The 27448-nt window shown below is 40.8% G+C and overlaps 2 protein-coding genes across 4 annotated transcripts in view; both read left to right on the top strand.

Annotated features, from left to right (window-relative positions):
- LOC134640529 (A disintegrin and metalloproteinase with thrombospondin motifs 2-like) overlaps positions 1-13586 on the top strand; it is a 136276-nt gene extending 122690 nt beyond the window's left edge. For all 3 annotated transcript variants that reach the window (XM_063492401.1, XM_063492409.2, XM_063492416.1), the window contains 10 exons: positions 2148-2281; positions 2363-2486; positions 3014-3094; positions 3189-3352; positions 3492-3648; positions 3732-3867; positions 4044-4251; positions 4360-4489; positions 6221-6307; positions 9545-13586. In XM_063492401.1, coding sequence (XP_063348471.1) covers positions 2148-2281; positions 2363-2486; positions 3014-3094; positions 3189-3352; positions 3492-3648; positions 3732-3867; positions 4044-4251; positions 4360-4489; positions 6221-6307; positions 9545-12420 — 4097 coding nt within the window. In that variant the 3' untranslated portion in view covers positions 12421-13586. The remainder of the gene's footprint in view (positions 1-2147; positions 2282-2362; positions 2487-3013; positions 3095-3188; positions 3353-3491; positions 3649-3731; positions 3868-4043; positions 4252-4359; positions 4490-6220; positions 6308-9544) is intronic.
- An 8318-nt stretch (positions 13587-21904) lies between these two features.
- si:dkeyp-72g9.4 (uncharacterized) lies at positions 21905-24078 on the top strand. Its single transcript, XM_063484706.2, has 2 exons — positions 21905-22021; positions 23016-24078. Exon 2 carries the CDS (start codon positions 23018-23020, stop codon positions 23783-23785), a length of 768 nt encoding a protein of 255 aa, XP_063340776.1. The 5' UTR covers positions 21905-22021; positions 23016-23017; the 3' UTR covers positions 23786-24078.
- The last annotated feature ends 3370 nt before the right edge of the window (positions 24079-27448 follow it).

Genomic DNA, 27448 nt, shown 5'->3' with positions numbered 1-27448 from the left:
TGCTGCTTCTGCAAGGGTTTAAAAAAAGATTTATTGGTCCATCTATGCCAGAGTTGTCCAACATAAGAATCAGCCATGCAAAGGCTCTAATCTGGTCGCCGGATGGCATTTAAAAATGTGAAGAAGGGCATAGATTTTGGGCATTTACTACACCAACATTATTAAATAATAAATAAATAATTAAATGACAGATGTTTATTTGTTGTTGGTTTTTTTTTTCTTCAAAAAAGACATTTAAAGTGAATAAACAAAAACCTGAGGTCTGAGCTACAGGAAGCTCCCAAAAAGTCCCAGTTTTTGTGCTGATGTTAATGCCTGAGGACATTTGGAACTCTAAAGTTATTGAGTCAGCAAAGCGCTGGAGACTTTTACACACTAGGCGCTTCAGCACTTGGCGACCCGAGTCTGTGATTTTTTTGTGGTCTGCCACTTTGTGGCTGAGTTGCTGTCTTTCCTGAATACTTCTATTTGCAATAGAACCACTTAAAGTTGATTGTGGAAAATCTTTAAGGGAAGAAATTTCAAGAACTAAATTGTTGCAATGGTGGCATCCTATTACAGTACCATCCTCAATACCATTGAGTTCATTACAACAACTGATTCTTTCTCAAATGTTTGTAAAGGTAAACTGCATAGTTATGGGCTTCATTTTATACTGCTGAAATGGCAAACGCCTGATTTCAAGGATTAAGAGGTGTGGGCCATTACATCAGTCTACATCAGGGGTCCCCAATCCCAGTCCACGAGGGCCGGTGTCCCTGCAGGTTTTAGATGTGTCCTTGATCCATCACAGCTGATTTAAATGGATAAATTACCTTCTCAACATGTCTTGAAGTTCTCCAGAGGCCTGGTAATGAACTAATCATGTGATTCAGGTGTGTTGACCCAGGGTGAGATCTAAAACCTGCAGGGACACCAGCCCTCGCGGACTGGGATTGGGGACCCCTGGTCTACATACTGTATGTTCTTACCATCATCTATGGCAGGAGTAGGCAACTCCAGGCCTCGAGTGCCAGTGTCCTGCAGGTTTTAGATGTGTCCTTGATCAAACGCAGCTGATTCAAATTGCTAAATTAGCTCCTCAACATGTCTTGAAGTTCTCCAGAGGCCTGGTAATGAACTAATCATTTGATTCAGTTGTGTTGACCCAGGGTGATATCTAAAACCTGCAGGGACACCGGCACTCGAGGCCTGGAGTTGCCTACCCCTGATCTATGGCCATGACCTGCTAGAAGTGAACAAAAGAGGGAGATTGCGGATACAAGCAGTGGAAATGAGTTTCCTGTGAAGGGTGACTGGGCTCACTCTTAGAGATGGGGTAAAGAGTTTGGTGCATAAATAGGGATTCAGTGTAAAGCCACCACTACTCATCCACATTCAAAGGAGGCAGTTGAAGTAGTTCAAGCATCTGACTGGGATGCCTCCTAGGTGCAGTGTTGTGGGTATATCTAATTGGGAGCAGGCCCCAGGGAAGAACAAGCACATGTTGGACATATTATGTCTCTCAGCTGGCTCAGTGTCCCCCCAGAAGAAGTGAAGGAGGTAGCTGGGGAGACCTAGGTCTAGGCATGTCTGCTTAGACTGGTGATTCCTCAGATAAGAACCAGAAAATAGAGGTTATATATTTTGTTGTTTAGCCTCTGTAGTTCTTCTTCTCCACTGTAATGTGTGTGCATGTGTCAACTGCCACAGAGCAGCAAAAGACTTACAACACTGAGAAGGGATTTTGTACATTGTTTGTGCATTCTCAGTCCAACCTGACAAGATTGTGTTTTCTCCACGTGATCGAACTGAGCAGTTTTGTTGCATGTCTCCCACCTGTTTATTAGTGTCAACGCTCCAAAAGACAAGGTCTCTGGATTGTAGCCATCTGTAATAAATGTGATGAAGTAGGAGTGTTCGTTCGCACTCGGACTATCTGCCAGGCTCCATCTCTGGGGGCTCATGCAGTTGTAGTATGACTCACTCAGACAGACACAATGAGACAAAGTGTCGTGCTGACTCACAGAGAGCTTATTCAGAGCATAAAAATAATCGCATGTCGGTTGTAAACATGAAATCTTCAAGTCAGATCACAGGGGTGACACTGTGACAATCACTTAGATAGTGGTTTTCATTCTCTATGTTCATTTTTGTCCGCTTTCCAGCTAGCAAACGCTGCTACCTGCATTGTCAGTCCAAGGAGACCAGAACCGCAGTCTTCACGGAGACAGTGGTCCTGGATGGTACGCGGTGCTCATACAAGGACCCACACAGTGTCTGCGTGGGTGCGGAGTGTAAGGTGAGGGGCATGCGTGTGGAAAGACAGCCGCACACGTGCTGAGATCAGCATGTGTCAAATTCTACGTTTCTTTATTAACAGAAAGTGGGATGTGACGGAGTGGTCGGCTCCTCGGAGCAGGAGGACAACTGTGGAGTGTGTGGAGGTGACAACTCCAGCTGCAAAATCTTCAAAGACACCATCTCACGTAACGCCAAGAAACAAGGTAACCCACTAACACACTGAATAACCCTTAATTCGTTTCATAGAGGAGACTTGACTCAGTCCTACCAGTCTAGCAGCCAGCTGTCATTCTGGTAAGCATAGTATAAACATTTGGCTGGTGTCTGTCATACTGGACTCTCTGTTTTTATTTTATTTTAGCTTTTGGTTAAACATCGCCCTCTAGAGGAAGGTTTTAAAATTGCCGCAAACCTCAGTAAAAATCCAAGCTCACATGTTTCCATTTGAGCATTGCCAAGAAGTTACGTCAACAATCACTTCATAACCTAATATTTATGACAGTATTATCTAACCCTTGGTGTTGGGAGAGTTCCATGTTATAACAGCGAAATTCTCAGAATCAGATGTTTTCCCTGGATGAAAATAATCACGACTGAAAGGATTTTCAGTAGTGTGCAAGGATATTTAATTGAAATTAGAAAGGGAGCTTTACTGGCTTTGGTGCAGTTCTTTGGTATGAAACAGTAAAATTGACTTTTTGGCACAAACCAGATGTCTGTTTTATTTCAGGGTTCTTTAAAGTTCTCGAAATCCCCCGAGGAACGAGGCACTTACTGATCCAAGAGCTGAAAGCCACCTCGCACACTCTAGGTATTTTAAATTCGAGCTTGTTTTTTCTTCCGTGCCAGATACTGGAATGTAGATTTGCTCGTTGCAGTGTTGTCAATTTTTTTCCCATCTGCAGTGGTGAAAAATGTGGCATCAGGACAGTTCTTCATAAACGGGGACATGGAGAAGCCAGAATCCTACTCGGTCATAGAGAAGGGGGTGGAGTGGGAATATGAGAATGACAATGACAAGGAGACCCTTCAGTCAACCGGGCCTCTCAGACATGGAGTTCTGATCATGGTGTGCAACAACATGACTTTAAAATTGAATCTATAGTTACCTAAATTTCATAATAATCTCATAATATCACATTTTGTGGTTGAAATTATGCATTATTTTGATTCCTTCATTAATTTTGTGATGATCTGTCGGATTTTAGATGAAATTACACGGGGATGAGGATGTGAATTTGTCGTACAAGTACTTGATGAGAACAGACTCTGACTCTGGAATTCAGAACAACATGCTAGTGGAGGACAGCGCTTATGAATGGGCCCCAAAGAAATGGTCTTACTGCTCTAAGCCTTGTGGTGGAGGTACAGTAGAACAAAGAAAATTCTCATGGTGAAACCGTTGTTTCTTTGACTTATATGATGTCCGATTTTCCACCCTTTTTTAGGAAAGCAGTACCTGCGATACGGCTGCAGAAGAAAAGTCGACAGCAAGATGGTTCATAAAAGGTTCTGTAACAAGTCCAACATGAAACCGAGAGGTGACATGAGGGACTGCAACCAGAAGGCCTGCCCTCCTCCCATGTATGTATTCACATGAGAAGCACAACATCTGTGAAAATATGACTTACAGTAGGAATCCACACTCGGATTAAAGCAACTTTTTCTGCATTCAGGTCGCCCTTTGTTCTCCTTTGTGGTTGATATGTTTTGATGGCCCTCGATGCTCTTTCCTCTCTTTGCTGTTATATATTCTCCAGCTGGGTGACGGGGGAGTGGCAGAACTGCAGCAAGCCATGTGGAAAGACGGGCATGCAAGTCCGATCGGTGAGCTGCGTCCAGCTTTCGGATGACAACACAACGCGTGCTATCCACAACAAACACTGCAACGACAACCGTCCAGAGTCGCGCAGATCCTGCAACCGATTTCCCTGCCCCACCCAGTGGAGAGTTGGACCGTGGTCACAGGTATGTGGGCTAAACTAGAGCCTTCAAGATGCTTGCACTTTATTCACATTTTGTAAGTAGTTTGTGGTGATTTTTTGCATTGTGTGTGTTTATTTCTTGTATCCCTAGTGCTCAGTGACATGTGGTAATGGGACCCAGCAGAGACAGGCTTTGTGTCACACCAGGGACAACACCATCGGCCTGTGTCTCGACAGTAAGCCAGACACCATAAGAGTTTGTCGCCTGACACCATGTTCCAGTAAGTGTTGTGCGAGCCCACCCTGTGAGTATTTTTTATAGGTTTAAAATGTCCAGGGTACTCACTTCATTAGGTACACCTTGCTAGAACTTGGTTTGAGCCCCTTTTGCTTTCAGAGCTGTCTTAGTTTTTCATGGCACAGATTCAGCAAGTTGCTGGAAACATTTCTCAGAGATTTTGGGCCATAATGACATGGCAGCGTCGCACAGTTCCATGATGTGATTTCCTCATTCCGCCACATCCCACAGGTGCTGTATTCGATTGATATCTGGTAACTGTGGAGAACAATTGAGTACAGTGTACTCATTAATATATCCAAGAAACCAGTTTGAGATTATTTTAGCTTTGTAATATGGCACGGTATTTTGCTGGAAGCAGCCATCAGAGAAAAGGGTACACTGCTGTCATAAAGGGATGGTCATAGTCAGTAATAATACTCAATCTGGCTGTGGTGTCCCCACACCTGAAAAGTGATATAAGACGGATGGATCCATGCTTTCATGTTGTTTACACTAACATCTGACCCTACCATCTGAATTCTTCAACAAAAATTGAAACTCAACAAACCAGCCATGTTTGATGTTTTTTCAATCTTCTGTTGTCCAGTTTTGGTGAGACTGTGTGACTTGTGGAGGCACCCAGTGTGGTCTTCTGCTGCTGTAGCCCATTTGCTAGATTTAATGTGTTGTGCATTGAGAGGTATTCATTGCATACCTTGGTTGTAACAAGTGTTCATTTGAGTTACTGTTACCTTCCTATCACTTTAAAGCACTCAAAAGGCATCAACAAAGCATTTTCTCTCAGAGAACTACTGCTCACTGGTTTTGACCATGTGTACATGCATAAATGCATTGAACTGATATTTGCATTAATGAGCAGTTGAAAAGATGTACGTAATGAAGTGGTGCTATAGATATATTTTGTTTCTCTCCATGTAGAACATGCAGAATTGGAAATAGATTACATTCAGTTTTTAAAAAACCAAGATGGCAACACTAAGGGTACTCCACAAATCAGTGAGGGGCTGTGTCCATCTTTTGTATAGTGCCTATGGTTACCACAACACCATGTTTCTTTTTTTATGTTTTACATGCAGTTATTTCTGTGACAGCATTCTCCTCCTAACCAGCTACTTGCCTAAATATGTAACTAAAGATGAAGTAAAACTGCTTGACTAACCAAATCAAGATTAAAAAAGTAAGAACTATGTGATAAATATCTAACAAAATGGCAGCATAACAGGGGCAATAGTCCACAGTGTGAGAGTCCTGTTCTTGCCTTGCTTTGAGCCACCATTACACAAGCGCCATGCAGTCTGAGTATGGAGATTCTGCTCATGTCACCAACAGGTAATTTGGTAAAGCTTGAAAATGGCCTTCAGCTGGTATTGTTGGCATGATAATACACATATAATTTCAACGCATTATGTGTCATGACCATGTAATAAATTGTCACAAGGTCGCTGTCATTGCATGTAAATATGTCAGTTCAAACTGAACCGATTTCAGTCGTAGCTTCAGCTGAAATGTCAGAGACACATTCTGGAGGCGTAATATATTTAATAAACAGATAAAACTAAACTAGATTTAGCCCCTGGCATCAGTGCAGAAGCTAGGTGTGTTGGGTGCTAAAAGAATTAAAAGGATAAGGATAAAAAATTGTTACATATTGCACATGTTCCCTTATAGTCGTTCTTAACGTTTCCATGCCTCTCTCCATGTTTCTCTGCAGAGGGCCCACCAGACCTCAACAAGAACGGCAACATTTTGATCCAGTGGCTGTCACGCCCCAACCCCAACTTCCCGAAGATCTCCTCACGTAAAACCTCCCTCTATAGTTCCCAGCCTGGCCTCCACAGCAGCAGCTGCAGCTGCATGTCTGTCCTCTGCTGGGCCCTGCCCATTTCTGTCCTCCTGTCCCTGCAGGGCCGGCCCCGGCTGGCCCCCTGACCCGCCCCCTGCCCCAAGCCTTGTGCCTGTGCCACGCCCGTGAGCGAGCGGCAAAAGCTTTCGCTTCTCTTTTGGGTGGGGGGGGATGTTGTCTCTCTCTCTCTCTCTCTCTGTGTCTGAGACGGCTCTGACTGGGGGAGGTCTCTGGCTCCTGCGTGTGCTAGTTGGTTCTCTCTTGCTCTGTCTCTCTCTCTCTCTCTCTCTCTCTCTCTCTCTTTCTCTGTCTCTCTAACTCTCTCTCTCTCTCTGTCTCCTTTGTGGAGCATTGTGTTGTAACCGCTGGCCAGTCGAAAACTCAAAAGATCAACAAAAAATTTGATGTGAAAAGGATTTCGTAGTGGCAAGGCGAACAGGTTTTCATTGGCATCTCCTGAGATGTGTCGAAGAGCCGTTCACGTGCGAGGGGACCCCCCCCCCTCTGCATTCGGCGGCCGTGATTTGCGCGAGCTAGCTGCGTGCTATCATGCAGCTGCGCTTTTTTCTTTTTGTAGCGCATTGTCAATGTGGGGGAGAAACAGGTGTCAAAATAAACAGAAAAGGTATAAATATCTATATAGAAAAAAAATATATATATACATATATATATAATATGAAAGCTTTACTGTGAATGTGATCTGAGGACATCTTTGCTAAAGTGCTCATCTGACATATTGGTTCCATTTGGGGATGAGAATGGTGTCTCATCCCACGTTCCATTCTCAGATTGACAGGAACTCAGCACAGGGACAGGAAGTGAAGTCAGTAAACCTTTTGATTTTTGTGGGAGGGTCTTCTGAGGTGACGACTCAAAAAAAAAAAAAAGAAAAGAAAAAAGAAGAAAGAAAAAAAAAACAGGGTAGTTTGACCAATTGAGGTTGCTTCCCATTTCACCTCATCATCAGCCATCCTCTCTTTGACTGTTATACAAAAGTTCAATAAATGCAGCTTATTTGTGCTTGCAGACTTTAAACAAATACATCTATAAATATATTTGTATTTATATATAACTATAAATATAAATCTATATGAGTAACAATAATATTAATAATGTTTTACCATGAATAAGCTGTAGCTTATTTGCCTAAAATCTTTGGACTGCTATTGATCGCTTAGATCCTTGACTGTTATGTGTATTTTTTTATTGATTTTACATGAATACAGATGAATATTTAATAAAGGTAAAGTGTTTTGGGGGAAAGGGTTAGACCTATATTATGCAGGACTTGGTCAGTTATTTGCCTCTCCATTTTCTCAGATGGATCAGTGGTTTACTGTTGCTTCTCGTTTTCTTTACGGCCAGGATCACGTTTTGTCATGCACATTTGCGTCCATCACCTGTGTGTTTGTATCGATCCGTGCGTGAGTGCACTGGTGTGTGTGTGGGTGTGGGTGCGCGTCTTTGTGCATGTGTGTTTGGGAGGATGTATGCGTTAGATGAATGAGCGTCCTTAATCTTTGCGTGTTTGTGTGATTGTGTATGTCTCTGTGTGTGCGCGCGTGCATGTGTGTGTGTGTGTGTGAGAGGGTGCTTCATCATTTGGGCTTTTACACATTGCGATCAGATACAGAAATACCTCATAAACTTTGATTTTAGAGCGTCCGATGATCTCATTTTATTTTGGTGAACATTGAAAACATGAACAATGCCTTATCTTGGATTGAATGTAATGGCATTTATCTGTGAAAGAGATGGCTTTACTCATTCAAAGTTTCACTCGGAATAGAGGCAGCTTCAAACCAACGTAACAAACTCACACCCGCCAACCATCAAACCTACCAAGATGATGTTGGACCAATGTCCGACTACTGGGAAGGGTTTCCAAGGGCCTAGGGTATTGACACATGTGGCATCTAGAAAAAAGAAAAAGAAAAAGAAAGAAAAAAAAACACTTCAGACTTGTCATTGTATTGTGAACACATATTTCTGTTGTGACTATGTAGCGAGCTATCCAAGGTTTCCTTCTGCTGGAGTTGGACTGTATGAGACCAAGCCAGACCTAGCAGTGCGATACTGTATATAACATTGGTGTTGACTGTATTTAATAATGTTCATGACTGTTATCTTCTTCTATAATATTCTATACTATGGGTAACTGTTTCGTGGCTTCACTGGCCTGCTGCGTGGGGCTGGCTAACGTTTGGCTAACGTTGAAGAAACATTCAGATGGACTACGTGCACTGCGTCTATATGCACTTTGATTTATCAGGGAAATTTTATTAATGTTTTGTAAATGTTTCATATGACACTTAATGTGCCATTCCAGTTTTTACATCATCATGAAAATTATGTATTTTATTTAAGCAGCAAATATCATTTATGTATTTCATCTTTGTTTGTTTTCTTTTGGGTTTTTTTCTTCTTCAATCGATAAACAGATTGACTGGTTGATTTCCAAGTAATCAAGTGTTTTACCAAAGTGACTGTGAACTTGTAACTTTCGATACAGTTGAATTATTTTTCTTAAGAAAAAAAATATATCTATATATTGAGAGGGGAGGGCGGGGCGTACATCTCATTGTTTCAGTTCCTGTCATTCTCAAAAGCAAAGTTGTATCAATAAAAATCGTTTTAAAAAGTGTGATCTTTCTCCTAATGGGAATGTTCACTGGTTAGATTTTTTTGTCAGATTGGTATACACTGCAATAAGAAAGTAGTTATTTTTGACTGGCATGGTACAAAAAGGGTACAAGTCAAGTGGTAGACTTAATATTGAACTGAAAATGTTGCACGTCTGAAAAAAATGAAGAAACACATGAGCAGAAGCCAGAATTAGATGAAAAATCCTGATCTCTTATAGGTGCAACACAAGACTGGCGACCCTTATTTTCCCATTTCAGTTGCTCTGGATGAATCTCATCAATGCTCTTGATGTGTGGATTTTTCTCCTTTTTTCTCCTTCCTGCATCCTCTGCTAGTGGTCTGGCTTTACTACTGTACTTCTAACAGCGTGAAACCAACACGCACTTTCACTCACATGTGCATGGATTTATGTATGCGTAACTTGAGAGTAATGCCAATTTGTAACAATATAGTTTTGTTCACATTCTTTAGCATAGAGCAATCTCACACACACATATTATCGTAGCTTCTACCTCTCTGTTCAGCTTTCTGTTTTTTTGTTTACAGGCCGTTGTCATGGAGACCGGTCTGTCTTCTGTCGCATGGAGGTGCTGAAGCGCTACTGCTCTCTACCGGACTACCAGCGCATATGCTGCGAATCCTGCAGCAATGTCCCTAACATAGTGCCTGTCCCCAGCTCCACCCCCAGAGCCACATCCATCACAGTTACATCTCCTCCAACCACAAGCATCCCAAGCTCTGGCTTCACCACCTTACAACCCTCCAAAGCTGTCATCACATCAGTTTCTACCATTAGTTCAGCATCTACTGCTCATCCTCCTACATCTGCCCCTACAGCTCCTCATGCCACCCCACTGAGTACCGCAGAAATGATTACCATTCATTCACCGGCTACCACCAGGGGCCCTGGTTACCCTACAACTTCTTCCATAGCAATCACCAGGGAGTCCACAACCATTCGCAGTGTTACTACATATCCTCTGCCTTTGCCTCCTCCAGACATAAACAACAGCACTGAAAGTCTGGTGCACACATCTACAAATACACCAGTAACATTTGGTTTGAAAATGGACACAACAACAACCACTCTGCCAATGACACAGCCAGCAGAAAACAGTAAAAAGACAGACATCCTACAAAACTCCAAGCCTAAGAAGACTATTCCGCCAAAGAAAACCTTGAAAAAGACAAGTCCAACAGAGCAGAATCCAAAAAAGAATACGACCCCGAAAAGCATTCCAGGAAAACCCTCTATACCAAAGCTCAATCCCAAGAAGAAGTCATACAGTACTCCAAAAAAGGTTACCTCGGGAAACACATCTCCAAAAAAGACTACTCCATCGAGCACTACTCTGAAAAAGACTACTCCATCGAGCACTACTCTGAAAAAGACTACTCCATCGAGCACTACTCCGAAAAAGACTACTCCTTCAAGCACTACTCCGAAAAAGATTACTCCATCAAACAATGCTCCCAAAAAGACTACTCCAGTAAAAACTACTCTTAAAAAGAATACTCCATTGACCACTTCTCCAAAAAAGACTACTCCATCAAAATCTTCTCCCAAAAAGATTATCCCATCAAACAATGCTCCCAAAAAGACTACTCCATCAAACGCTACCCTCAAAAAGATTATTCCTGCTATCACGTCTCCAAAAAAGACTACTCCACCAAACACTACTCCAGTAAAAAAGACTACTTCATCAAGCACTGCTCCCAAAAAGGCAGCTTCAGCAAATAAACCCCCTAAAAAGACTCCAGGGGAAAAAATTAAACCTTCCCCTAAAAAAGATGCTCCACCAAAGTCCAATACTCAAAAGAAAACTGAACCAAAGATAAAAGTTACAAAGCACGAGCCACCAAAGAACCCAAAACCAGCACCCAAAAGTGGCTTAAACTCCCAGGCAAAAGTTAATCAGAATATATTTAAGGTGGTAAAGACTTTTCCAAAAAAGAAAACACATCATTACACAACTACTCCTCCTTCAACCAAGCAACCACCAACAGAGGACTTTTTTTCTACTATTTCTCCCAGCATTACTGGTACAACGATAAGCTTCCTTTTCCCTGAGTCAAAAATCAATGTGCCATACAACATTAATAACATAGAAGTTACAAATGAAACTCCATGGTGGTACCATGACAGCACAAATACTGGACCAACAACACTCAGTACTTTCGATGATCTCATAATACCCACTGAAAACAGTTTGGTCGAGGATGTCACAATGCCCAGTGAAGCCATGCCTTACATAGATGTCCCAGTGACTAAAACTGTTGACGTTTCAGTTACCAGTAGCAACAATCGCGATGGTGGTGACTTCACAGTGTCTTACACTAAAAGCGGCACAAACGTATTAACAAAGCCCAAGGTTAACAAGAGTAGATTTAAGGTGGTAAAGACTTATCCAAAAAAGAAACCACATTATTACATAACTACTTTCCCTCCCTATTCAAGTCGGCAGCACCCAATAGAGGATCTTTCTTCTACTATTTCTTCAAGCATTACTGGTACAGCAATGATCTCCCTTTTCCCTAAATCAAGAATCAATGCCCCATATGTCAGTAATAGCATGGAAGCTACAGATCAAACTCAATCGTGGTATGATGACAGTGCAAATGCTGGAACAACAACACTAAGTACTTTTGATGATCTCGTAATGCCAACTGAAAACAGTTTTGTCAAGGATGTCACAATGCCCAGTGAAGCCGTGACTTACATCATTGTGCCAGTGACTAAAAGTGTTGATGTTTCAGTCCCCAGTGATAACAATCCCAGTAGTGATGCCATTACAGTGTCCTATAGCAAAAGTGGCATAAACTCAAAAGCCAAAGTTGATAAGAGTAGATTTAAGGTGGTAAAGACTTATCCAAAAAAGAAAACACGTTATTACACAACTACTCTCCCTCCCTCTTCAGAAGACAATGGTAGCAATCCCAGTGGCGATGACATCACCGTGTCCTACAGAAATGTGGGAGTGGTCAGTAACACCATGGTGGTAGAGGACAGCCTCACCATGGCATTTCCAATCATAAATGGAGATGACATGACAGAGCTAAGCTCTTCACCCTGGCTGGATCAGGCGGAGTACATCCCTGCGAATATACCTGTTGACACAGCATCTTCAAACACAGGTACTGCCTCACCTCCCACCAAGGCAAAGGCAAACCCAACAACCCTCACCACCACCATCTCCACTCTAAGGCCACCACGAAGTGCTGAGAAAAACAGTGAAGACAACTCGATCGATGTTTTTTACAGCAGGGTCATCAACTCGGAGAGCGACATCTCTCAGAACAACTTGATCCCAAAGCATCGGATCAACCTTAGAGAAAGAACCAGGAACAAACGCATTCAGGAGCTCCTAGAGGAGAAGCGAAACTTTCTCTTGAGGATGAAGAGAGGCCACGCAGTACAATAAACCAAGCCTTATCATTTCTCTTATAGAGATGAACACTTTGTCTGAAAACACCGCTTATCTGCCGCAATGCTTTCTAATGGGTAGTTCCACCAAAAAAAGAAAGAAAAAAAAGCTGTCATATCAGTCAAATGTTTGCACAGTTGCTTTGAGTAAAGCCCTTTAGGGTACCGATTGCTGCAAATCGCCTTGCCTGTGCACACACAATAAAGAGAAGCAGAAGGGATTAAAAAAAATGTACATCCAGTATTACAGCACTTTACAAAGCTCGGCTTTTATCTCCCTAAACCAGCCTTTGTTTTGCTTAAGAATTCAGTGATAATGTAGATTAAAAAAAATGTACAATTGTACTGACACTCGCACGGCAACAAAATCTACCACCTAGAATCCAAATTTTCATCCCATTTCATATTACAGCCCAGGACTGCAGTTTGCACAGTACAAATATGAATACATTTCAGTTGAGTGGCCAATACGCAAAGCAGACATTTAGCTTCTATTTCACTTAACTGCAAACTAAATTGCAAAAGTTTACACTGGTTGGATTCTGTTGTCATTTCCAGAGCAGTTACTTATCTCTCAGGAAGTAGAGCTACAGTATGACAGTTTGATGAGGGACATTGCCGAATACTTGGTGCTTAAATAGTAAATTATAATATGTCATTAAGGTAAGCAGTACAAAAAAAATAACCAGAGAAAAAGAAAAAATACACATTTTTATTAAAAGATTTTTACATTCAAGGGTGCTTTGTTTGTCACTGCTGCTAAAAGCAATGTCCCTCATGCATTTATTTCTATAGGAAAACTACAAAAATTTAAAAGGAAAGTATGCAAGGCTTATGGTATCTCTATCCAAAGAAAAACTTTGAAGGCCAGTTTGTTATCTTTATTGTTTTTGTATAAAAGTTTTTTGTTTGTGCATTTAATGTGCGGCAACTGCATCTACAAGTCTTCTTGTACAATACATGTATATATGAAACAGAAGTTAATGTTTACTATTTATTAAAGACTAAGTGCCTGTGGTATTTTGCAATCACAAGCGTGATTTTTGTTATTGTGGCACATGACAATACGGACACACAAACCAATCATATTTGTGAGTAGCCATCAGAATTATTACAAGCTGTCCTTTAATCTATTAATATTCCTTTTTGAAATACCTGGCACCAGGTACACATACAAAACATAGAAGCTAATTCCTCTCAACATCGCACTAACATTTCTCTTGCTTTTCTTTATGACAACAAAATCTGATAATGTTAGGGCCATGATTTTTGATGTAATGTTCCATCCCAAAAGGCTGATTCTGTTCATCTGGACGTAACGTTTTCAGTGGGAGAAACGTTTCGTCACTCATCCGAGTGACTTCTTCAGTCTCAGCTGACTGTAGGTTTCCCCAATCTTATTAACAGTACATTTGCACAATAACTGAAACTAGCACAACTGAATGAGCAATGGGCTGTGAGGTCAGTTCCTTGATCATTAGTATGCAAATTGTCATGACCATTGATTAATGGCCATGAGTACCATTCACAGAGAGTTGGGGAATGACTGCAATCACAGCATTCTTAGATGGCAAAAGATGTACCCTTAGGCCCCCTCCTCGATTCAGAGATGGTCTGTCCCTTTTCACGTAAATTGCCTCCTCGACTCCGCCATCAAACCAGCGTTCCTCCCTGTCCAGAATGTGTACATACTCATCATTGAAAGGGTGTCCACTGGCCTGTAGGTGTATTGATCATTGATCAGTGGTCTTTGATCAGTGATAATGGCAATTTCATATTGAAGATCAAAGAACTGACATCACAGCCCATTGTTCATTCAGTGGGCTGGCTTCAGTTATTATGAAAATGTACTGTTTATAAGGTTGGGAAAACCTGCAGTCAGCTGAGACTGAAGTAGTCATTGGATGAGTTACGAAACGTTTCTCCCATCGAAAGCGCTACGTCCAGATGAACAGAATCAACCTTTTGGTATTTTCTTACCTGTATAATTGAGCATGCATCAAGACAAATGTCATTACATGTTATTACAATCAGGGTGTTAGCTGTGTAAGTAAAGCTACAGTATGACAGTTTGATGAGGGACATTGGTGAATACTTGGTGCTTAGACAAAGTTTAGATGGACAAAATCTAAGTAATCATGGTAAAAGTGTTGGTGTAGCATGACCAGGAAATAAACTGACCTGAACTTTACAAGATATTTGACTTTGGCAACCTCTGGCAACCTTGTATACAACATTTAGCCCAGGACATGAATTACCTTTTCTTTTTCTTTTTTTGTAATTAAGATTCATGACTCTCTTATGTCATATGGGTTTTACTTTGATCACTATAAATTTCATATGCTCTATACTGTACTGGGTGCACAGGCCAAGCTAATAAAACAGCTGTTATGCATGACATTTTTGTAACAGAGATAAGCAATTAAAGTGAACTTTTTAGGCTTCGCATTTATTTATTCACATTTTTACTTATTTGCTCTGTCTTATTGACAGTAAAAATTATTAAATAAATAGCTTATTTTATTACACTCTTAATATGTGTCATACGAGGAAGTATTACTCTAGCGATATTTGCAAATGTAACTGAAGAGCTGTGAAACTGTGTCTCAACCACTGTGTCCTTAATAATCTTTGTGAAATAATTTGGAAATTTTCAGAATATGTCGGTGCAGAAATGTACATCCATGAAAAAAATCTAATGTGTGAACAAATTTGAAAATATACACTGACAAAATGCATTTGTTGAGCTGCAAATGTTTGTGCATATTTGTGACCCCACCCCACTTAGTCTGCACTGTGCCTCAGTACTTTATATTTATTCATTCTACGCACCGAAAAATCTCTACATACTTGGAAATCTGAGTACGGATTGGGAGATTTTTCTTTTTCTACACACGTCAAAATATGATTACGCAACAAGATTCTGAGAAAACATTGTGCAGAATAATCAACACATTCACAAATCTCAGTGTGCATCCAGAGTTTCTAATCACATTACAGACACCTGGACTGAGACACACTTACACAATTCTCGGGGGAAAACCTGGCTTGTACAGTCTATCATAAAGTGCCCACGCGACTCTTGCTACAATCATTATAGGTTCCATTGTATCTGTCATCAGAATATTAGATTTACTCATAAATGCTTCACATGAGCATGTGCATCAAATTAAGGCTGCGTGGTCAATAACGCTGGCTGTCAGATTTCATTTTGTGCCACTCGGAGAGAAACAAAAAGCACAGTGTGTGCTTGCAATGCTGTTAAGTGTAATATTTGTATCCTCGTAGGTTCAGTTGTTGCCCTCCTCAGGTCTGAAAAGAAGAGAAATATTAATTTACAGTGGGATGTCAATATTTGCCACATTCAATGGCATAATGAAATTTATTCATTTGCTCACACCAGTAAATTCTTGTATCAAAATGATTCACAAATGAAAGTCTATGTTGAAAGGGGTTCCTGAACTCAATAGTCAATCAATAGTCCTTCAGAAATCAAAACCACTTCAATAGAGTAAAACATATGGGATCTATTCCAAGTATATGATATTTAAAAGTCAGCATTTTTCTCCTAGCATGGTGTAACATGTTCACGCAGCCTATTGATTGTGAACCAAACATATGACTTTTTCTGTTGTTGCTTTTACGTCAATTTGACAAGTTTGGTCTTATAACTTATAGCCTGCCATTTCTTCAGAAAGTAATCCTGGATAGCCCCTGTAAGACCAAAATGGTTCCTAAGTTCAATGTTTTCTGTAAGACCTGGAAATTTATTGAACAAAAGAACGTTAAGACTGTCTAACTGACCCGATTTGACCTATGTTGGTACGATCGATAAAGAAGGTCGTTGAATCTTTCATTCAGGAGGAATCAAATCAGCTGTGGTCCACACGCACACAAACCACATGCACAAACAGATGTGACTCTTTCCCAGAAACTAGCAGCTTTATAGGTGCAGAAGAAGAGTTCATAATGAGACGGGAAAAAGCAGATGGGCGAGTTCCGGGAACACTTCAGTTAACAAGATAAAGAACAAACTAAGTGAGCAAAATGAAGCCCAGAATTACGTGTTTATGACGAGAAACAACATAAACATGTGTAAACCACCTGGGATTTTTAAGAAGACACCTTGAGGGTATCTGGAGGCAACATTTCCTGTTTGGAAATGCAAAGGCCTTTATTTCCAAACAGGTTTCCTGAAGGATGTGTTTGGTTTTTTGAGTTTGAGCAAATGTTTAAGCAGGATCTGAACCAGCACTAGTAAAAATATGACTGACTTTAGCTTGACAAGCCTCTGTAAAACAGCAGAGCGCTTTAGATTTTGTGATAAAGAAAAAGAACTAAAACCAAAGCAAAAGTCTTGCTTCAAGCAAAAAAGCCTCTCAAGGTCCAAATCTATATTATTTGGTGACATGAGCAAATATGTCATGATGCACTGAGCCTGGTTATTGTTTGTTTGTTTTATCTTTTGTGGGTTCTTTTTTAAAACAGACTCATGGCTTTGGGACTAGCTAGTAAATGACAGCAATCCTGGCTCATTACAGTGCTGTACTCAGTAATGTACTCCACAGATCACAAGTGGTGAATAAAAAATGTAAATCACAGGAAACACCACACAAGAAAATTAAATTAAGTAAGCCTTCAGTTAATTGTGGACCATGAATTTGATTGGATTACGGTCATCCACATAAATATGCATTTTCAAACCGGACAGCTTGTATGCAGAATGATGTATGCATTATACACGTGTTATTTCTCTCCTCTTGTTATTTTGTCCACTCCCTATAATTTAATTTCTTTTTCTCAAACATTTCCAAACAACTTTTTCTTGGAAATAATCATCTTTCTGTGGAAAATTGCAGTCTCTGCCCTTCAGAGGACAACTGCTGTATCCGACCATTTCCAAGAATCCCTCGGGCAGCACATTCAAGCTCCCATCAGCCACAAAACACAGGCATCCTCCTGTGACTGTCCAATTTTTAGTGAATACACAAGTGGTTGTAAAGATGGGGCTAATGATGGTGAGAAGATATGCATAAAACAAGACTGAATAGATATGTTTTACATTAGCATTAAAAGTCCAGACTTGCAGCTTTGTGACAGTGCTGACATTATCTGTAACCAGTCACACGGTGTTGTAAGCTGCATATGAACTGTTAGATATATAAACAATCTCTCTTTCTTTTCTCTCTTTTTTTAAATGACATTTATTAAAAAGCACAAAGCTGTATTGTAAAAAATTTTAGAGTAAGAAAAAATGGCCATGGTTTGTAGCAATCATAACTAAAACTTTTAACAAATGTTGGTTAAAAAACACAAAAGTAATTCAAGATTTTTGTAAATCTTGGGGAAAGAAATGGGTAGTTGATTTTACATTTTGGATTTTTGGACTAACTAACAAGGTAGCTGTCTTCAGTTTGAATTTTGTTATCCAAAAAATATCATGATGTAGCTGCTAATTGGAAGTTGTTCTGAATGTTGAATGGACTGGTCCCTATATAGCACTCTTCTACTCGAACTGAGCACTCCAAGCGCTTTATACAACTTGCCTCATTCATCCAAGTACTTTTTTCTATGCTCGTTCTACGTAAGTGCTTACTATCTAACATTCACACTCCGATAGAGGCATCAGAGAGCAACTGAGGGTTAGCATCTTGCCCAAAGATATTTGGCATTGAGGTTTGGATTGAACCACCAACCTCTGGATTAATAGGTGACCTGCTTGACCTCCTGAGCTACAGCGACCCCAGTTCTACACTACACAAATCATATCATATTACGCTCATGTACAGTTGAAAGCTATCAGAAAGTGGAAGCTTGAGAATAATAGCCTCTGGTATGCTCTTGATAAGTCAGCTATTTCCCTGTAAACACACATAGAGCTACAGATATCATCACAGCTGTTGCTTAAAATAATCTTTTGTTTGTTGTTTCTTTCAGAAATTTCCTTGCTGCTGTTTTTATAAGAACTAGCTCGGTCATTTATGTGCCTAGTGTTTGTCATTAGCAAAATAAGCATCAACACGTGCAGTCAGTGTGGTGCCTGTTTGTATTAAACAGTCTGTGTGATGTAACTGAGGCAAGCCAGGCACCATTGTGTGCACATGTGTATGTGTGTGTGAAGCAAATTTAGTTTCTTGTGACTAGTTCATTAGAGGTCTATAAAAAGACAGAAATCCTTTTATAGGCTGATTTAAAAAAAAGGAAAATGTGTGACTCATCTTATACATTATAGGTCACGCTGCCTCCAGCACACGCCCTCACACACACGTGCAGTCATCAATACTGTAAGGGGGGAAGTGTTTCCCCCAAACACAAGGGTATATTGTTGTTTATATACATGTTGGTTTGTCAAGTGTGAGTGAGAGAGAGATAATTGAAGCCGTACTACCGTCTCGGACATCGCCCGAGTAAACAAGGTCCTCGTCAGGTGATGAGAAGTGGGCTACTGGAAGAAGGCACAAGGTGGCAAGAGATGAGAACAGGGCTGTTGGAATGCTACTACGAAAGTAACCCCAACGGAAGAGGTTACATGAAGAGGAGGTGTGACCTATGGAATTTTCGATACCCAACATCCAGACTGATGACGAAACAACTACTAGTTTAACATTCGGAAGAAAGAACTGCTACCACAACTGGAGATTGATGAGATACAACACAAATGCTACGGCAAGGGGGAGCCAGAATGTCAGGTTATGGGGGAGATTGGGTACCAAGCCCCCAAGTATGAAAGAAGGAGCACTGAGTGCAAGACGAGCTGACCTGAAATACAGGATCATGACGAAGCTGGAAACTTGGACCCTATGTAGCCACTTACCAAGACAAAGTGAAGTACCTTCTGAAGGTCTACTAGAAGATGTGAATGCAGCATTATGGACAATCCATAATGCGACCATTACCAAAACCAAGTGTTCACAGAGATGCTTGGAAAAAAGATGAATAGCCAGAAGAAGCAGTGGCCTCCATGGAGAAGGATACTAGAGGCCAAGATCAAGGTGGCAGAGAAGGACAACTATCAGAGCTGCAGAAACATGCAATGAAGAAAGGGGTGCCGAAGAACTACAAGCTGCTTATACCTGAGGCATTGGAAACTGCCATACAAACATTTACAGCCTTAGCCAGTCGATTGAAGAGATATACCAGAAAGACAGATATCATAGCAGATAAGATGAACAGGCACATGACTTAATACATGAGCAAGGAATTTGAAGGAATACCAGAGGGGTGAAACACCAGCTTCTGGTAGATAGATCCATCCCCAGAGACTACAAGACCAGACTCACCAACCTGTGCACCACCTGGATTGACTACGATAATGACACAATGCCCCCCAGATGGACCCTGGAATTCCTTGAAATATGCAAGATCAACAGGACTCTAATAGCCTTAATCAGGAACTTAATGGGGATGGGGCAAACAACTCTAGATGCCAACTTAAAGCCAATAGCACAAGTCACCATAAAGTATGGGATCTATTAAGGAGATGCTCTGTCCCCGCAGTGAGATCATTGACAAGACTGGCTACGGATACCGACTACGTAATGGAGCAACCATCAACCACCTCTTCTACATGGATGACATCAAGCTGTATGCCAGAAGTGAACGCGACATAGAATCACTGATCCACACCACCAGGATATACAGCAACAACATTGGAATGTCATTCGGAATGAAGAAGAGTAGTCGGATGATAACAAAGAGAGGGGACTGCACTACCAGAAGGCAACATCACAGACACTGAAGACAGCTACAAGTACCTGGGAATCCCACAGGCAAATGGCAATCACGAAGAGGCCGCTAGGAAAGCTGCAACCACCAAGTACCTGCAGAGGGGAAGGCAAGTCCTGAGGAGTAAACTGAATGGGAAGAACAAAATACTGCCAATCAATCCCCAGGCCCTGCCGGGGATCAGACACCCTGCTGTGATAATAAGCTGGCCAAAGGAGGAGAAGCCAAAGACATCAAGATAAGGAAGCTTCTGACCATGCACAGAAGGGTCCACCCCAAATCCAGCACCCTGAGACTGTACGCTGAGGAGGAAGGCCGAGGACTGATGTGTCAGAACCACAGTCCAGGAGGAGACAATAAACATCTTCAAGTACATCAGGAAGATGGCCACAACTGACCGACAAAAACTGAATCCTCTTTAAAAGCAAGAAGTTTGCCCAGCAGAATATTATCATTTAAGATGAACGACCCAAATAAACTGTAAAAGAAGCTTCTAGATTAAAAGGAAATCAATTCAATTTTAACAGCAATGAAAGTCTGATTAGGAGAAATGAAAAGTATTGTGTGCATCCCACCATCTGCAACCCAGATTTGAAGTCTTTACCCAAGTGACAAATAGCAGCCCCGTTTACCACAAACTGCAGAGGAGACACTGTTTTTGTTTACGTAACTCTCTTTATGTCTGCTCCAAATCCTCAAAATGCTCTTTTTTTCAAATAGTCCAGTTTAAGACAAGCTAAAGTGTTTTTGGAGGAGTGTCTAAATGTGTTTTTAACCAGAAATTCAGACTGTTTACTGGTGGGCTCTGAGCCTTTGTTTCTGTAAACTGCAGTCTGCTAGTTCTTGCCACTGAGTATTAATAAAACATAATAAAACATAATAACACAATAAAACACAGTCTATGAAAACTCAATCAGTTGTAAAAGCATTTCAGTTTTTAAAGGTCTAATGAGTCAGAAATGTATCTGTAGAGGGGAACTGTTGACTCATGTGAATCATGAGACGGGTTTCCATAAGTCAGTGCTCCCATGATCACTGCAATGTGTTGTTTGCATTATGTGCACACACGTGCGCACGCATAAACACACACACATGTATACACAGAGCAAACATGCCAAAGCCCATCTGATCAGATTATCTACATGATGTATGTCACAAGCTTTACACAACATGTTTACAGCTCTGCAGTCCTTTTTCCATTTTTGTTTTTAGAAGGAATCGTTTATTTTGGCACATTTTACCAAAATTACAGTGGCTGACTGTGTTCATTTACAATGAGACATTTTTAGAAATGGCGTCTTATAAGATGAAAAAAAAAGTGGAAAAAATAAACCTGTCTCCACTTTGTTTGTTTGTTTTGTTGTTTTCTTCTCTTCCTCTCTTCCGCTCTCTCTCTCTCTCTCATCACCCCTCCTTTGCTACATCTGTGTCTGAGTCTCCTTCCTCTTCCCTCTTTCTTCTGCATCTGTTTTTCTCGCTCCATCAATACAGTCAGCCAGAGACAGTGCTGGGGCTGAGGAAATGGATGGTGTGTCTATTTTTAGAAGCAGGGAAGGAGGGCAAACCAAAAGTAAGCGAGGGAGAGAGGGAGCAAGAGAGAGAGGGAGGAGGAGGATGAGGTGGAGGAGAGGGAGGGGGGATGTGAGGAGAAGATAAATCTGCATTCTGCCTCTGCCTCTGGTCAGAGACAGTTGAAGCTTCACAGCACAATTAACGAGAAGCAGCAGCAGATGAAAACAGAGGATCGTAAATAAAATTGAGGAGACAAAAAAAAAGAGAGAAAGAGAGCGACGGATGCAGGCTGCTATTTAAAACTGCACCAGGAGACGAGACAAGAAAAGATTCGGTGGACTCAACAAAGATCATCCGTAAAGGTGAGTGTGAAGGCAAATTGAGCAGAAAAACTTTACATTATTCCTGAGAATGCATGACGAACACACACACAGAGTGCCTGTTTTGTGCTTCAGCCTCGAGCTGCCGCCGTGGAACCATTTTTAGCTGTTGTATACAGAAGGTGTGGTCTATATTTAGCAGTGGTTACACCTTGGAAGAAACTGGGAGAGGCTGGCATTTTGGTTTGGCTTGCGCTATTTTTGTCATGAGGTCAATACAAGCATATATTGTGGGCTACACTCGGGGTTATAACAACTCGGCGCTCCACACTCTGAAACAGTTTGAGGCTTTACGTGTCTGAGATCCCACGAAACAGTCGTCTGTGTGTGCAGCCTCTCGCTGGGATTGTTTGTATATTGAACGGTCAACACACACAACTCCAGGGTAAGCAGCGCACGGTGCCTGAAATGAAGGGAAGGGAGAGGAGAGGCTTCTATGTTTACTTGGTTTTATCGATACAGCCAGCAGTTGTAGTCGGTTGTGTTTTGGGCGCTTCGGGCAATGTGAGCAATGTCCAGATGCACATTATGTCATTAGAAAAACACATTAGTCTGATGAGGTGATTAAACAAGGGGCTTTTCAAAAGAAACTGAGGAAAAATTGTTGCAAATACAATGCAACACAACAGTGTGTACGAATGAGAAATTAACTCCAGAAGTTATAAGTCAGTTCGTGAGATAATAGTGCACAGATTTATTTTTTTATTTGTATCGTGTGGAGACACATATTGCAAGTTTCGACATAAATGACACACACAAACAGGGCACTCACTTTGTAAACTAGGAAGTAAGATTGCATACGCTGCATCTGACCCTATCAGGAATGTGTCACATCTATCAAAATATCCAGTTTTCCAAATGGTGATTATATTTTCCTAAAGGATTCCGCTTTTTTGAGACTTGGATGCAGTATTTCACATTACACAGTTTTTTTCCCCATCTAAATGAGACCTCTCCCGTCTTGTCTTTCTCTCAGCTATGCGGCCACGGTCCAGACTGCTGTCCAAGAGGAGACTGACGCTGCCCACAATCAGAGAGGGCAGCGAGGAGACGGTTAGAGATTTGAACGAAGCCAACACGCTCTATAATGCTGGTCACTGCCAGGCTTTGTCATCGGAGGACTACCTCCTCTCCATCTGCCACCTGGCCCACCCCACTTTTCCCAGCCGGGATGTTTCCCCAGACAGTTTCCACACACAGCAGCAGGACACTACGGAGCATAAGCTGAGGCCATCGTGGGTTGAATACAACCCAAAAGAGGAGGCACGTGCTGCTGATGCGCAGCAGGCAGAGGGGAAAGAACTAAACAGAGAGCTGAAGTTTGGCAACTCTGACCCTCTTGAGTATATTTATGGACACCAGAACAGCTTCTCTACCCTCTCAGGAGGTAGGAGGAGAGCATTTGTTGAGGGGAGGTTTATGAGGCAGCATGGCAGCGTATGGGAGAGCAAAGTGTGTGTGCGAGCCCACGGCATTACCCTTGGTTCAAATCCAGATTTCCCACAACAACGTGAGGGCAGTTGCTCTGAATTAAACAGCAAAACTGACACTTCAGTTCCAAACATCTCCCCAAAACATACCTTGGCCAGGTCGGAGGCCAGCATAGCTTGCAGAAAGGCAGAGGAGGAGAGGTTGAATCCAGCCATCAAACAGTCCCTCATCTCTCAGTGGATCTCTGACTGCAGGCTGGCGTGGAGGGAGGCACGCACTCGAGCCTGTATGCTTCCTGCCATTGCTGAGGTGTAGTGTGTAAATGGACAGTCAATGTAACATTCTCCAGTAAAATATCCTAATCTTTTGTGTCAGTGCATGAGACATTGACATTAGGAGACACATAGAAATATACATTTGAAAACATACAGAGACAAGTAAAGACTACTACAATTGTCCATCTGTAACATTATATCAGTGTTAATATTTACTATTACAACCTTCTTGCTCTTAATGTATGCCAGTGATCATAACAAACCATGAAAATGAGCAATTCTGTAATGTCCTTTTTAATATCTTCCAGTGTTTGTAAATGACATGAAGAAATAAAGCAGTCTTTTGATACTCTCTCTCAGATCGTGTGAAACGTGCTTTTCCCCTCAGCTGCAGGCTTTATTTTCCTGCACACGGAGACCCTTCAGAAATGAACTCCACTCTTGGCTCTGCTGGTGCCAGGCGCTGAAGTTTCTATGGTAACTGTCGTGGGATCCTACACTGGTAAACACAAGTGTGGAGAGACACGGGCAGAGCAAAGATGGCACCGGTGAACCTCAACATGTAAGATGCTGGTTATTTATTGCTGCACTGGTACGACAGCAACAACGATGCATGCTATAAGGTATAACTGGAAAAGGTGATGTTGAAGGAAGCAATGCAATGCCACACTAATACATTTTCACATTACAAAAAAAAGATCATTTTGGAATTGATTGTAAAGTGATCCAAAGCACAAATGATCTGCATGTAGAATAAAAAGGTTCAATGGAGCGTGTGCAGAAAAAACTAAACAGGTCATGGCTGTTCTACTAAATAAGAGACACTAGAGGGCAGGCTTCTATCATTACTACTCAAGAAAACACTTTACATAACTGATTCATTGGACATTTTATAACAGTAAATCTCCCATAAGCCGTTCTTACTCTCTTTATGATACATAATTATTTTCAAAGACTATCAGTTTAGGGATTTAAGGGTCAAAGACCAGGTCATAACTGTACTGACAACCCAGTGTTTTGGCCTTGAGTCCAAGGTTGGATCCAAAGAAGGCTGCATGCTTTCAAGGCCAGGGTGTTGATATTTAATACATACACCACCTGTAACTGACGTTTATTGGCGACTATAAAGTAGAATAATTTTTGAAAAATACTACATTGTTTGAGGTCAGGGGCAGAGGGTCAGTTCCCCTAAACCAAGCAACCCCCCCTTATTAGTGTACTGTACTGTGCAAAAAGTCTCGAGCCACTCATTATTAACTCAAGAAGGTTATGTTTTTGGTTGTGTGCGCTCATGTCATCATTCTGCCTGTAACTAAACTAAACTCAAAAAGTTTTAAATAAAAGACTTTATAGGGGTGTAGGTAGGAGTCATATTAACAATCCATTCAAACCCGGCTTACAGCCACCAAGGTCTTCAAGGTCAGCTTAATAATTTATTGATCCAAAATTGACAAAATCCCTAATAACTTAAAAATTTAGATTCTTACAAGACTGATGAGCTGTATAAAGATCTATAATTGCATGTCTTATCTGACCTCTGACCTCTCCTTGAAGGTCAATAGACTGATCTAAGTGTAAAAGTAGTAATAATTCTATATAGAGCTACTTAAAACTATGTTTCTTATTTCACTGTTTGTATTGACAACATATCAGCATATAGGGAATCACATATGTGGATTCTAAATATCATGTTACTTTATTATGACTTTAATATGTACATTACAATAACAGGTTACATTTTAAACACAATACAATACAATTGTTGGGTCTAAACTCAGACCCCGCTGTATCCAGGACTTATTCCCATGAAAGAAAAACAAGGCAACAGCATTCGATCGATTACTTGCGCAAGGGAGGCCTCGTCGGTATCTCAGCTCATTACGAATGACCCCGATGATGGCCTCCTCTAGCTGCCTTTTATTGAGAGACAGTTCACACAGCAAAGTAACGCCCACATAGTTCTAAGACTAGGCATTGTAATGTATATGTGTGAACTTCTGTATGTAAGTAAGAATGTGTGTGTGTGTGTGTGTGTGTGTGTGTGTGTGTGTGTGTGTGTGTGCGTGTGTGCGCGCGCGTGTGTGCGCGTGTGTGTGTGTGTGTGTGTGTGTGTGTGTGTGTGTGTGTGTGTGTGTGTGTGGCCTCCTGCTGGGTGGGAAGCTTACATCAAAAAGACCTTCACAAGGATGTTGCCTGTAATAAAAGACTACAGCCCCCTACCCAGAACCTCGAGAATCTGGGGAGGGGGACAGTGAAATTCCTTTTGTAGAGATGGTAAGCATAAAAATGACAAACATTTAACAATTCACTCTAACAACAATGTTCCTGCATAAGTATGTAGATATACTACATTGTATGTATACTGCTTATACATGCTTAAAAAACAAATTAAATTTCTGATCAAAAAATATTTTTTTCACTTGATGTTTATCATTAATCTTCTAAATAAATTTTACTAAACATTTAATGAGTTCTGTACCTGTACTATATCCATATAGATAAAAAAAAATACAAAAAATAATTGTACTCAAAACTATGTCAAGTAGAGGCCCGCACAAAGCATCTTTAAAAAGAACAAAAAAACAAAATGAATGTATAGAAAATACAATAATGAAGTAAATGAGAGTGAGCTTGCCTGGCAGACGTCTGAGGGCGTCTTGTCTCCTTATATTTTCCTTCCAAGCGGGCAGACTTTCTTTCCATCTTTAAAGTGGTTTCGAGTCATATTTCTCAGGCTTCCTGCAGGTGTTTTAGAAGTTTTAGACCTTTGAAGCAGTGTGGTAATGTGATGTGTTTATAGACATAGAAGAGAACAAAAGACAGAAGAGTTTTGAAGGTCCTAGTAATTAAAGAAATTAGAAGAAAACTTTTCTGACAGTTCAGCCTATGTCGATCATACCAAATATTAATTTTCAAGCTCATTAGAATTGTAAAAACTCAGTTTTTGCCATATATATTATATTTTCTATTTCCCATTTTCCTAACAAAACGTGTATGGAAACTAGTTGGCTCAAGACTTTTGCACAGTGCTGAAGAAAGTACTTTATTCTTTTAGCAAATTAACTGAACAATTTCTGTGTTTTTACACATAATGAAGCATTCTCTGTGGAGTGTTTTTTCTTGTGTTGATCAATCGGGGTTACTAGAAAGTAGCAGCAGTGACTATGAGTACTGAATACGATTATTGTGACTGGAGGAACGAACGTATTTTAGTTCTTCTGTACACAATAATTATATGAGCAGAATAATGCCAAAAAAGTTGCTGATTGTGTGTAGTAAAGTTATTTATTTCTCTGAAAGCAATGGCTTTTAAACCAAATATCAGATTTTTTATAGGGTTTGGGACTTACTGGTAGTATGGGAAACCTTCTTATCTGCAGCTAGATTATCATACACATTATTATTACTGCTGCCGCTTTATTGCTTAAGTAAAAGAAGAAGAGATTTGTTGGGGGGAGAAGCACAAGTAACCTGAGGATGAGATATGTTTTAATCAAATATATATTCGCTGTATATAACACTTAGTGTATGTGTTCTGTTAGTGAAATTCAAAGTGTGATCTCAGTTTGTTGTGTGTTAGATTTCTATGTTCAGTGTTACACACGCAATATCATGTACTTTCACTGGTGTTGATACAACGTTATTATAATGTTATTATAACTGAAGAATTTTTTCAGCCCTAAAAAAGAAAAAAGAAAAAAAA

Source organism: Pelmatolapia mariae, linkage group LG2, assembly GCF_036321145.2.
Source record: "Pelmatolapia mariae isolate MD_Pm_ZW linkage group LG2, Pm_UMD_F_2, whole genome shotgun sequence".
Lineage (NCBI taxonomy): Eukaryota > Metazoa > Chordata > Actinopteri > Cichliformes > Cichlidae > Pelmatolapia > Pelmatolapia mariae.
This window is presented reverse-complemented; position numbering and strand designations above follow the sequence as displayed.

What these genes read in the sequence shown, in the direction of transcription:
- si:dkeyp-72g9.4 (XM_063484706.2), top strand. Translation starts at nt 23,018, where the DNA reads ATGCGGCCACGGTCCAGACTGCTGTCCAAGAGGAGACTGACGCTGCCC.